This window comes from Phodopus roborovskii, unplaced genomic scaffold (assembly GCF_943737965.1).
Source record: "Phodopus roborovskii unplaced genomic scaffold, PHOROB, whole genome shotgun sequence".
In the NCBI taxonomy this organism is placed as follows: domain Eukaryota; kingdom Metazoa; phylum Chordata; class Mammalia; order Rodentia; family Cricetidae; genus Phodopus; species Phodopus roborovskii.
This window is the reverse complement of record NW_026126480.1, coordinates 29,491,019-29,504,614: the sequence shown is the minus strand read 5'-3', so window position 1 is coordinate 29,504,614 and position 13,596 is coordinate 29,491,019. Positions and strand designations below refer to the sequence as shown.

The following is a 13,596-nucleotide window of genomic DNA, read 5'->3' as shown; positions in this document are numbered from 1 at the left end:
GACACAAAGCAAGTCTCAGTAGATACAAGAAAGTTGAAATAACTCCCTGAATCCTGTCAGACCACCAAGGGTTTAAAGCAGGATATCAACAACAACAGAAACAACACAAAGCTTATGGACTCATAGAAAATGAATATTGAAAAATGGGTCAAGACAGAAATTATGAAAGGGTTTCTAGAATTGGATGAAAATGGATACATAATATATGCAAACTTATGGAACACAATGAAGACAGTTCTGAGAGGCAAATTCATAGCATCATGTGCCTAAATAAAAAACTAGAGTGATCTCATACTAGTAACTTGATGGCACTCCAGAAAACTCTAGAACCAAATGAAGAAATCATATCCAAAAGGAGTAAATGGCAAGAAGTAATCAAATACAGGGATGAAATCAGTAAATTAGAAACAAACAACAGCAAAAAATAATAAAAGAATCAAGGAAATGAAAAGTTGGTTTTTGAGAAAAATCAATGATTGACAAACCCTTATCCAAATTAACTAAAAGGCAGAGCAAGATGATTCAAATTAACAACATTATAGATAAAAAAGGGGGGGGGGGACCAGGAGACATTCTTTAAAAACCACTACTACTACTAAAAATTACTTTGAGATTTCATCTTACACCAGTCAGAATGGCTAAGATCAATAACTCAAGTGACAGCTCATACTGGAGAGGATGTGGAGTAAGGGAAACACTCATCCATTGTTTGTAGGAGTACAGCCACTATAGAAATCAGTGTAGTGGTTCCTCAGGAAGATGGGAATTGGTCTACCTCAAGATCTAGCTATACCATTCTTGGGCATATACCCAAAGGATGTTCCATTCTACCAGAAGGACATTTGCTCATCCATATTCATTGCTAATCTATTTATAATAGCCAAAATTTGGAAACAACCTTGATATATCCTAACAGATGAGTGGATAAAGAAAATGTACATTTACACAATGGAATATTACTCAGTCATTAAAAATGAAATCCTGAAATTCACAGGTAAATGAATGGAACTTGAAAAATTCATCCTGAGTGAAGTAACCCAGACCCAGAAAGACAAATGTATTCCATTAGCTGTTAAGTCAATGATAACCAAGTTACAATCTGTAGAACTGCAGAGAATAGCTATAGAGTATGGAGCTGGTGTGGGGCAGACAAATCTCCCTAGGAAAGGGAAATAGAATAGAGAGTTATGGATGAATTCTGGCTGGAGGTAAGGGACTCGAATGAAAGGATCAGATGGAGAGGGGAAAGAAAAAGGAGGATGAGGGAGGGAATTTGGGGAGAGATACCTGGAAATCAGGGCCATTTGAGGGTAGAATGGAAACCCAGCACAGTAGAAGCTTCCCAAATATATGCATATGTGAAGGAGATGTAAATGAAACCACCAAATGAAAGGGGAAACAGAGCCCCAACTGGACATCTCTTGTCACCAAAAGAAGCCTCTAATACCAGGCTTGGGTTACAACATCTGAGTTGTTTGCCATAGGAATCCTATGAGAATCCTCAAACAACCCAGGCTATTGCCAAGACTATAAGTTGCTCTCTACAAGCTAACAGCAAGCCCCCAATGCTGAAGAGAATGCTTACACAACTCATTGAACACGGAGAAGTTGAGAGAGAGAGCCTTCACCCTTATGTTCTGGCATCTTTGGTACAGGAAAGTAACAAGGAAGGGTATGAAAGAAGAAAGAAAAGCTACAAAAGAAGAAATGAAAACACTAACTCAGGCACAAACCCTTTGGTCTACAATGGTGTCCTGCCTGTGAGATACGCAAGACAATGGAGGTACAAAGCTTGTGTGAATTACCAATCAATATATGATTTGACTTAAGGTCTACTCCATGAAATTGAGCCCAAACTTGACATTGCTTGGATGACTAAGATCCTGAGAGTAGATAGCCCAGAAACCTAGGGTAAAACCAAATAATACCATTCTAAAAACAAACAAAAAATATAACAATAAAATGACTCCTAATGACATTCTGCAACACTCAGATCAGTCCCTGGCTCAGCCATCCTCAGAGAAGTTTCCTCCTGCAACAGATGTGTACAAATCAGAGACCTACAGCCAATGTGTGGACAGGGAGAGATGTTGGAACATACATACATATATATATATATATATATAATCCCTTAGAAGCCTGTTTGTTTTCTAATGAAAGTCAGAAAAGGAGTGGATTTGGATGGGAGGGGGGAAGGAACTAGAAGAAGTAGAAGGAGGGTAAGCTATAATCAGGATATATTATGTGAGAAACAAAAATCTATTTTTAATAAGGGAAAAAAAGTTATTTGGATACTAGCCCAGTACCCTGATAATGAGGGCCAGGCAACTTACCATCCTCTGAGCACTGCCCAGATGACTGAGTTAGGTCATCAGTGTCTTCCATAGCATTCATTTCTCTTCTGACCTATATGTAAAACAAACTACACCAGGTGACAGTATTCACAGACAGTGATACTGCATACAGCCACAAAAGAATGATATATCTAAGCAGAAATGTGGGCAGTCCCAAAAGTACTGGTATTTGTCAAAAGGTAGCTTTATCACTGGCTTCTGATTCTCATCTCTCTTTGTAGCAAATGCTTTTTTTTTTTTTTTAAGAAAATGTAAACAGAAGGTTCTATGCCTTCCCCCCATAGTGTCTGAGTGTTTTGCCTACATGTATGCCTTGTTGTACCCATTAAAAACCATGTGTGGTGTAGATATGGCAGCTAGTCTAGCTATCAGATGAACAAGGAACCAGTCACTCAAGGTCTTCCAGTCTGATCTTTGGTTTGTTTGTTGCACTGGACTAATCCCTGTGCCAGCAGACATGGCCAAGCATCATTTGCTCAGCCCCACTGCTGTTTTGCCTCTTTTCCATGTCAAAGTCTGTGGATTTCTGGCACCTGAGTCCATACTTGAAATGATGGTGGGACCTTTTTGAGGTGACTGCTGTCCTTGGGTTTCATCTCCTTGAGTTCCCTCATCCTCTCCCTAGGCTTCCTCTCTGCTGTCTCCAGCAAGTGGAGAAGACCCCCATAGGACTGTGGCCACTGTCATTCAGTACACTCTGGCTATTAACACTGTGGCAACCCACAAGGCACTGCATGCAGGGAGGCTGGAACCTTTGCTGCAGTGGGGGCTTTGCTGGCATTGTTCAGCCTGGCTTTAGCAGTTCTCACTCCAGATCCCAATGTTGGTGGAATCTGCAGGTTGAATGTGGACCTGTCCTGGGGCCTGAATAGCACTGGCAGTGGTTGAGGCCTGTGACATTTCTACTCTCTTTAGCTGGATAACTACCTGAACCAAAAAATTTGCTCCTTCCAGACCCCTTTCTCCTACAGAGCAAAGTGACTTGCTAGACTGATTCTTCTAGTGCCAGAACATATCTCCCTTGGTATCATTCCTCTTAGTGAAAACATACTTTTATCTTACACAAGTCTTCCCAAGTCTTCCTTGGTATGCCCTTCTTGTCTGCACAGCTGAGCATATCCTCTGTGAGGCCACTGCACCCTGCATGTGTGTGTGGGCAGTGCTGAGGGCAGCACTGGTGGTTGCCAGATTATGGTGATGCTGGTGGGCAGTTGCAGAAGCTGTGGTTCCTCCCAGGGTGTGATGAAGCTAGGATGTTCCCACTACAGGGGGCTGCTAAGGGCTCTGTGGGGTGTTCTCTGTTCCCACTACCAAAATGTGGTTTTGATTTTTACAATACCTTGTGCTTTTCCTTTGATTCTTCCTTTGCAGGCCTGAAAAAGAAGAACATAGAATCATTTCAGACAAAATACAAAAATACTAATTCTCTGCAGGTGTCATTAATTCCTCTGGATCATAAAGTTTATAGGCTGTTTATAGTCATTTTCTATAAGACATTTGAATGTGAAAAGAAAATCAACTTGCTTTATTTACAGAAAAAGGAACTGCTGCTACCCCTTCCTTCATGGGACCTTTACAGTTTTTACCTTCCTTTACTTGGGTTGCTGTCATTTAAACTCCAAGTATCCTTCACTCTCAGGAGATCAGCTGCCAACTCAAACTTCTCAGATGTCAGTTCAGTCACAAAGTCTCCAGAAGACCATTTTTCACATCCTCTTTTCTTTTCTTCTTTTATATTCAAGGCTGAACCACTAATTTTAAAAAAGTCACAAAAGACAATACAGACTAATAATTCTATGGACAAAAGTTCTAAAAACAATGTTATAACTTTCCAACTCTTCCCCATCTCACTTCACTTATTAGTTAAAAGAAGTTATAAAGTAGTAGCTAAAGGTGAGGAAACAGATACTCCTTGCTTAAAGACAGATGCCAAACAGCCTGGTGCAGAGCTATATGCAAGAGCTGGCATAGGAAAACCCTTCTCTGAGAACACGGAAGGGTTTCCAGAGGATGGGGGCTACAGAAGAGGCACTTAGCAGGAAAAGATGAGGGAAAAAACCACTTCTCGGATAGAGGATAGAATGTAAATGTAAAGATTAGAACCGGTAGCTCTCCCAGTCTGGAATTGGAGGCATTAGGGGGGCAAGGTAAAAACCTATTGTAATGGAAATTTCCTGGAATCTATGAGGCTGACCCTAGTGAAGTCTGCTAGTAATGGGGGATACAGAGCTAGAATTGACCATCTTCTGTAACCATGTAAGTCTTCCAGTGGAGGGACTGGGACATCAACCCAGTCACAAAATATTTGACCTACATTGTATCCTACCTACAAGATGTGTTGGGGTAAAGATGGCACACAACTTGTAGGAATGGCCAATCAATGTCTGGTTCAAACTGAGGCCCATGCCATGAGAGGGAGCCCATGTCTGACTCTGCCAAGGATAGAACCAAACACAATGGGCATAAAAAAGGCAATAAAATGATTCCTAATAATAACCTGCTGTACTCAGACCAGAGCCTAGCCCAGTCATCATCAGAGGCTTCATCCAGCAACCAATGGGAACGGATGTGGAGACCCATAGACAAACTGAGGCAGAACTTGGGGAAACTCAAGGAAGAGCCAGAGGGGTCAAAACACCACAGAAAATGGCATGCAGAACCAACTAACCAGGGCTCATAAAGGCTCACAGAGACTGAAGCAACAATCCCAGAGCCTATATGGGTCTGCACTAGATCCTCTGCATATATGTTATGGTCATGTAGCTTGTCATGGGACTCCTAATAGTGGGAGTGGGTGCTGTCTCTGACTCTTTTGCCTAATTTTGGGACCCTTTTCCTCTTACTGAATTGCCTCATCCAGCCTTAAAAGGAGAGATGTGCCTAGTCTTTTTATAACTTGTTTATATCATGTTTGGTTGATACCCCTGTGAGGCCTGCCCTTTTCTGAAGGGAAATGGAGGAGGAATGGATCCCTTGGGGAGAGGTGAGGTAGAGGTAAGAGACTTGGAGGAGAGGATGGAGGGAAAAATGCAGTTGGGATGCAACATATGAATACATATAAAAGAAAAAAGAAAAACAAAAAGTTATGAACACTAGAAAGGAAAAAAAAAAAAAAAAAAAAAAAAAAAAAAAAAAAAGGAAAAAAAAAGTGAACTGGCAGTTAGGTATTTTCTAGAAACTTGTGGAACAGAAGTGAGTAACCAAAAATGAATGCCATGCTAACTTTGAACACTACACTGAAAGCCCAATCTCTCCGCCTACAAGCAATGACCCTTGTACATGGGAGAAATAACTAGATTGGGGCTACAATTTTGGTTTTACTTTTAAGATATGTGATTAATTAAAGAGATGTTTAAAATTACATGACAGAGAAGTTGGGGGATGGTTCAGAAGTTAAAGCACCTGCCAATTCAGATCCCTAGAACCCACAAAACCAGGGGGCACATGGAAATCTTCTGTAATTCCAGCCTCTGAAGTGGAGACAGGGAAGCCCCGAGGAAAATGTCTTGAAAACTAGCTTTGGGTTTGACTGGGAGATCTGCCTAAAAATGGATCACCAGAGGAGATGATTCCTGACGCCAATATCTGGCTTCCATACTCATACACACACAGTTTTAAGAGAACCATCACATATATGTGCTACAAGTGCAAAATGTTCATAATACACATGTATAACCCTCCCTCACATACAAAATGGAGAAAGAAAACACACAATAAAACATTTAACATGAAAAAGTGAGAAATATCTTGTGTAAAATTTTACCTTTAAATTTTCATGTACTCATGGAGTACATCTGATAGAGGGTTAGTATCTAGAATATACAAAGAACCAAAAAAAAATCTGAATATCAAGAAAATAAACACTCAATTAAGAAAACGAGTACAGAACTAAGAGGAGAGTCTTCAAAAGATGAAATACAAGTGGCTGAGAAACACTTTAAAATGTTCAACACTCTAGCCATCAGGGAATCAAAACTACTTTAAGATTTTATCTTACCCAAGTCATAATGGCCAATATTAATGAAACAGATGATAGCAAATGTTGGTGATGATGTGGAGAAAGGGGAATACTCATCCATTGCTGGTCAGAGTGCCAACTTAGACAACAACTAGAGAAATCATTGTGCTTGCTCCTCAAAAGGCTGAAAATCAATTTATCTCAAAAGCTACAACACTCTTCGGCATATACCCAAAGGACTTACATACTACCACAGAGACACTTGATCACCCATGTTCATTGCTGCTCTATTTATAATACTCAGAAATTGGATAAAAACAACTTAAATGTCCAACAACTAATAAATGAATAATGAAAATGTGGTGCATTTACACAATGGAATATTATTCAAGTGATGAAAAATGAAATTATGAAATTTGCAAGCAAATGGGTAGAACAAGAAACAGTCATCTTGAGCAAAGTAGGTCAGGCCTGTTTACTCTTCTTGGTGGATGTTAGCTTTTAAACTTTAGATATATGTTCTTCATTTAGAGCAACCACAGAGGTTAGGTAGCTTGTAAGGGACCAGGAGGGAGGAGAGGAGCTTCCAAGAAAGAGGAAGCAGAAGATAGTATTATAAAGGATAAAGGGGAAACTAGAATAGGAGGGTTAAGTAGGGAAGGTGATGGGAGGACAGGGTAAAGGAGGGAATATGGTGAGGGGCAACTAACAGTTAAGACCTTTTGAAAAGCCATATATATATATAATTTATATTATATCAATAGATATGATATGTCATATGTCATATATATGAAAGGAATTTAAATGGAGTTACCATATAGTGGGGAGACAATATCCCAACTAGACATCACATGTTACCAAATAAAACTCCAATACCAGAAATGGGTTACATCTTTTTAGTCATTGGCCAAAGGGTCCCATAGGTCCCTCCAAGTATTATAGCCTATTGGCAATGCTATTGGTTACCCTCCACAAACTGATAGTAAGACTTATGTCTTACTTATGTCATCCAACATGGAGAAATCAGGCTGATGCTCAAGTAAGAGCTTCATCCTTACTGACTAGTATTCATGGCTACCAAGGAAAAAAGTAAATCATCAGCCTCACCTAGTCACAAACTCTGCAAGATACAATAGCAACCTGCCTGTAAGATATACCCACTAGTGCAACAGTGGCACAAATGTTATGGGAGTAACCAAACATTAAAAAAAATACTGGTTTTAAGAATCACTCTATAAGATGGAAACCATACCTGACATTGTGCAATGAGGCCAACAACTCAGTATTTGAGTGGTTCGTAGGCCCCAGGGCAAAACCTACTACTAGTATTCTGCTAAAGGAACATAGCAATAAAATAACTCTTAATTATATATATCTATGCCCATAGATCTGTGCATTTCTCATATGCCAACATATACAACTCAAAATAATATATGATGATTTTATTTGAAAAGAAAATGATTTAACACATTTTTTGCATATTTTTAGTTTAATATCTAAACCTATTATAAACTACTGAATATATCATCATCCCACTATATTCCTTCATTTTATGTGTATGAGTATTTTGTTTACAGGGATATGCTAGCAAGCCAAATAGCTTTCTTCCACAGCCCAGGTGTTCCAAGTATCTGAACAAAAATAGCCTAAGACAGACTATCAAATAAATGTTTTAGATACACTTTAATTGTGAAGTAATCTATACACTACAGATCTAAACTCATTTTGCATGCACAGGCATACATGTGTGTATGTGCCATAGTGAGTGTCTTTCTACCATTTGGGGCCCAGGCATTGAAAGGTCATCAGGCTTTGTTGCAAGCATCTCTGACCTCTTCTGGCCCCTTAAGGTGTGCTTGAGTGTGTTTTCCAGTCACATTTTCCTGTTCCAGAAAGACAATTCCTACAAGTCAAATTGTTAATCTGGGTGTGGTAATTCATACTTGTAATCATAGCACTTGGGAGGCTAATGCAGAAGAATTTCTACAAATTAGAAGCCAATGTGGGCTACAGACAATGTGGACCCTGTCTTAATATTTTAAAAAGTGAAGTTTTAAGGTTAAAAATATGATACATAGGAAGTTTTGAATGAGTATTACCTTCAAAAATTATTTTCCCATTTCATTTGGAGATAGTGGTAAATTATCTTTTCTTATACATCTTCCAATCCTAGTTACTATTTTTATACAAAATACTTATCAATGTGATCAGAAAATTCTTTATGATTATTTATTTATGTTTTTATAATCATCTAATGCCTAGATATCTCAAGTAGAAGTAAATTTTGTTAACCCCATATATTAACCTAAACTGAAACTTTTTTTTTCGAGGCAGGGTTTCTCTGTGTAGCTTTGTAAACCAGGCTGGTCTCAAAGTCACAGAGATCCACCTGCCTCTGCTTCCTGAATGTTGGGACTAAAGGAGTGTGACACCACTGCCTGGCCTCGATTAGAATTTCATAGAACAAAACAATGGCCTCTTGTGAAATAGCACCACATTCTTACCCATCCTGCTCTTTGTTGTCTGTACGAGGAATCTGCTGGGAGCCAGGCTTCCCGTTCTTCCTTGTTAGAGGTGACCCACTGTCACCATGGTCAAGAGCAGCAGCACACAGGTTCTCTGATGCTTTCCCTTCATTCATTTCCTGCTTCCTTTCTTCTTCAATCTTTAATCAACATTTGAGACAAAGGATAACTGCTAACTTTTTGACATTAACATTGGTTGGTTTACTAGATTTTTAATCACCTGACTCTCGGTTTCAAGTAGTGGACTACAAGTGCTGAGTGGATAGTACAGGATTGTGGAAAACGAGGTACCTCTCAAACACAGCAATGATCTGCACCAGCCTTCCCACCCTCTCCGAATAAGAGCACTGCTAAGAAAGCTTCAAAGTGATTCCTCAACGCTCTTACAGGCAATCCCTGCTTTGTGTGGAAGTATCATTTTTCTTTTTTCTTTAACTTCCAGTTTTATTACCTTTGCTACAACTGTTAATCTAGGCAGGTGACCAACTTTCCAAGGCTTAACTATAACACCCCCACCGTGGGCAGTTATCCATCACACCATCCTTTCTGTTTTCTTCACAATTTCACCTTCAAAAAAGATTTTACTTTTACCTAATTTATTTAACAACTGCGAATTAGTCTCTTCTCAGCAAGGTGCAGGTTCCATGTGGCTTGCCTACTATTGTTTACTGGCCTTCCTCAACACATGGCATATATTGAGTACTTTGAATTATTTGAGTGATTGGTAAGATCCTGTAAGCTGGTTCATGCAGATTAAGACTTAAAGGAGCTATGAGGGGAAGTGATCAACTTTAACCAGGCACAACCTGGACAAATGCCAATGCTTTAAAATAAAATATGGAAGAACCAGGAACAATCATGCCTATGAGGACTGGAATCAAAGGTTTGTTTCATTCCGCAGGTGAAGTGTCTCGGCAGAGGGGCTGAGGCATGGCTCAGTGGTCAAGAGCACTTGCAGAGGGAGCATGCCTGGTTCCTAGCACTGACAAGGCAGGACACAAGCCCTGTGACTCTACCTCCAGGGGATCTGACGCCCTCTTCTGGCTTCTGTGGGTGCTCAGTCTAATGGTTTATCTTCCAAAGCAGGCAAACCTAGCATTGGGTTTTTCACTTCTAATGGAACCATTCTTTCCAGTGCCTTTTCACCTGTTCTGGTACATTCTGTAAAGATGCTTCGATCCTGTGTTTAGTCAGTCCCTATGGAAATAACGGTGCACACTTCCTGCATATTTCATTTTTACTTCTGGGTAGGTCCTGAATATAGACTCCATGATATCATTAGTTAAATTATATCTCAACCACTACAGCCATCTGTTTGGGTCCAGGCATCATCCAGAAAGCAGCAGGAATGCCAACATTGTGCTCATGATTGGGTGTAGGACTATCTTTTGCATTCATATTTAAACAATTGGCCTAGAATTCCTTAGTACTGATCTCACACAAGATCTTCACAGAGTTGGGATAAAACACCACTCCCTTGGAGCATCGTGCTCATGCCTTCTAGCTCTTCTGCATCCATCATGGCCCTGGGAGGAGGGGTCCTTCACTGCATCTGCTCTTTCACTGCCATGCCTTCAATGGAAAAGGGGGAGTGTGCTGTGTCCCCTCCCTGCAGGGTCAGCTTTTCCATCTGGACTCATTTTCTGGCATTTAATATCTCTAAATCTATCTTTGTGGTCAGGTGCCCAAGCAATTGTCCATGCCATGAGGCATAGAGTCCACCCTTCCTCTCTGACACACCTTCACAGTCAGCACGGCTTCTTCAAATGAAGTTCCCATGATGGCTGTACAATGCAGTATATTTTATTACCTACCTTTAAGAGGGTTTATTTTTATTATTTTAAAATTTCATGTAGATGTGTGTCTCTGTGTGAGTATGTGCACATGGGTACAGATACTAAAACCCAAGAAAGGGCATGAGTTTGCAGGAGCTAGAAGAGTTACAGGTGGTTGTGAGCTACTCAGTATGGATGCTGAGAGCCAAACTGTGGCAGGTCCTCTTAAAGAGCAGTATGTGCTATTAGCACTGGGCCAGGTCTTCTCCATACCCAAACTAATATTTTTGATTATCAAAATGTATGATAAAATTCAACAAGTCTGGATCAGATAAATTACCTGTATTGTTATTGAATTAACCAGAGAAACTTACAAAGTATGACTTTTACAAAGTTATTTAATGCCTCTCTGGGCAAGAAGCATCATCTATTATTACTTTTGAACGTATCTCTTGGTTTGTGTTTATCGGTACCCCAGCACTTCAGCATTCTCCTTTGGAATCAAATGCCAAGTGTTTGCTTAGGAAATGTTATGTGAGAAGCCTGCATTCCAGGGGTCTCCAAACTTTACAGAATAATTAAGTTGGGGAAGACAGCAGTAGCTATCAGTGCAAGTGAGGGTCATCACACACCTGACATGGCCTTTCTTCATTTCTGGGAAGCCCTTTGTGCTTTTCCTCCCAAGTCAATTCTAGGCCGGGCTCTGCTGAGAAATGTGTGTATATAATTAAAATTAATTACTTAAAGCAGTTAAAGCAATGGCTATTATCAAACTGATAGAAAATAATGACTAGCAAACAATGTTTTTCTTTTAATTTTTCAAATTAATAATTTTTAGCTGAATGTTACTTCTGTAGGAAATGCTCCTTATTATCCAAATATTGGAAAATAATTATAGCTGTCCACAGTTTTAACAGTTTTGGACATACACTAGATGCCACAAACACTCTACATGAAGAAACTTAATCTCAAAAAACATTAAAAATATGATAGAAAAAAACCCACAAATTCACATTAAATCTTGTCTAATTTGTGACAATAACTTATAAATAGCCTAGGCCAAATGCTCATCAAAATGATTTCTAACACTCCTGTTCCTTTCACACATTTACCAGTGAACAAATACCCTCTCCTTATATCTGAAATTTTTCTCTAGTATTCAAAAATTTCATTACTTTTAAATTCAGCATGAAATATAAAACTATACTAAATATGGTTTTTTCTTTGGTGACCTAGCTGTTTTTCTATTGCTGCAATAAATTTCAAAGCAACTTGGGGAGGAAAGGGTTTATTTCATCTCACAGTCCATTTTTTATTGAGGAAGTCCAGATAGAAACTCAAGGCAGGGACCTGGAGGTAGGAGCTGATGCAGGTGGTATGGAGGATGCTACTTACTGGCTTGCCTCCCTTCCTGCCATCCCCTCCTCAACTTGCTTTCTTATAGAACCCAGGACAACTTGCCCAGGAATGGCACCAGGAATGGCTGGGCCCTCCTACATCAATCATTAATCAAGAAAATGCCTTATAGTCTTGCCTATAGACCAGTCTGGTGGAGGCATTTTCTCAATTGAGGTTCCCTACTTCTAGATGATTCTAGCTGTGTTGAGTTGACAAAAATCCAATGAGCACATCTGGATAAAGAGTTGCTTCTTTCTTTGCAGTTGATTTAGTTTCTTATCAGTTCTTCATGGCACCTTTAACATTTGAACTGAATTGGAGGACACAGTAGGTCATCTTTGTGTATATGATTATTGTACTCAATAATTATTGAGTTCCCGTGAGCTGCAAGGCATGCCAACTTAAAGTGATTTCAATTCAGAGTGATGGGCAGCTTTCCCAGCATCTGACCTGAGCTGAGGTTGGTAAGGTGGAGAGAGGGCAGATGAGAGACAGGGGCCTGGCAGGCAGCAGCAAAGAAGTGCTACAATAGTCTGAAGCCCAGGATTGCTGAAATGAGCACCACCAGAACATTAGGAGTGTCAGGAACCAGAGATGGGAAGCTAGGGAGAAGGCCGTGGATGCTTGTGGGTCACTATCAGCTTGTGGACATTAACATTTTAAAGAGTGGCTATGATAGTGCTGGAGTTAGACAGTCACCTAAATGCCCTCGAGTGAGGAGGCTATCAGGGAAGGGTGCAAAAGGGAACAATGGAAGAGAAGACTACACAGACATGGACTGAGAGGAAGTTTCCAGAGGCATTTAGGATATAAAATTATCACTGTCCAATAGAGAATGGAAATGTATCAGCTTGATTACGAGGAATCTGGGCTCTGGAGAAAAAGGATCTGCAAATTACCATCTGGTCATCTGGGACCAGATGAGATGGAAGTGTACTGTCTAAGCTGGCAGAGGCTTGGGTTACTTCCCTTTTTTTTCTTTTTTAATATGTTCATGATCAAATGAATTTAAGTTTGTGTGTGTGTGTGTGTGTTTTGAATAACATGTTCTAAGATCTACCGAGTTCATCCATGTGGACTGTGTGTCTGGGGCCGTTTCCCAGAAGTATAACATGTGCTTAACATTTGTCAGTCTCATGTTTATTTCCAAGCATTAAAAAAAGAAAATGTAAAAACAAATGAGTTACTTTTATACTCAAGTAACTAGGCTTATAGCTTCTACGGATTGCTTTAAAGAGTAAATATGTCTAAAATATGACATGTATAGGAAAAACATTCTATTTTATTATAGGTAAAGTTTATTATATATGACTATGACTGTTTAAAGGCCCTGAATTAATTTCTGCATAAAGTAGAACATGTCAGTGCAGTGCATCAATGAAGTATGTGGTGATACGGTGTTTATGATCTAATAAAGCTTGCCTGAAGATTAGAAAGGCAAAGCAGCCAGCCAGTAGAAACTGAACCTCACATGAGACCCTTTGCTTCTTCCTTATATACCTCTCTAGTGCTGGGATTAAATGTGTGAGCTCTGTTACTTTTAGGCTGAATCACTCTCATGTAGGCCTGGGTGTCCTTGAACTCAC

General features: G+C 39.7%; 1 protein-coding gene across 1 annotated transcript in view; it reads right to left on the bottom strand.

Moving 5' to 3' along the window:
- The window catches only part of LOC127227640 (ankyrin repeat domain-containing protein 26-like), an 86,865-nt gene that overhangs the window by 30,345 nt on the left and 42,924 nt on the right, over positions 1-13,596 (bottom strand). The window contains exons 16-20 of the mRNA XM_051192002.1: positions 11,245-11,318; positions 8,817-8,977; positions 3,941-4,105; positions 3,689-3,727; positions 2,334-2,398 (exon numbers count right to left, since the gene is read on the bottom strand). Of these exons, the coding sequence (XP_051047959.1) occupies positions 2,334-2,398; positions 3,689-3,727; positions 3,941-4,105; positions 8,817-8,977; positions 11,245-11,318 (504 nt within the window). The remainder of the gene's footprint in view (positions 1-2,333; positions 2,399-3,688; positions 3,728-3,940; positions 4,106-8,816; positions 8,978-11,244; positions 11,319-13,596) is intronic.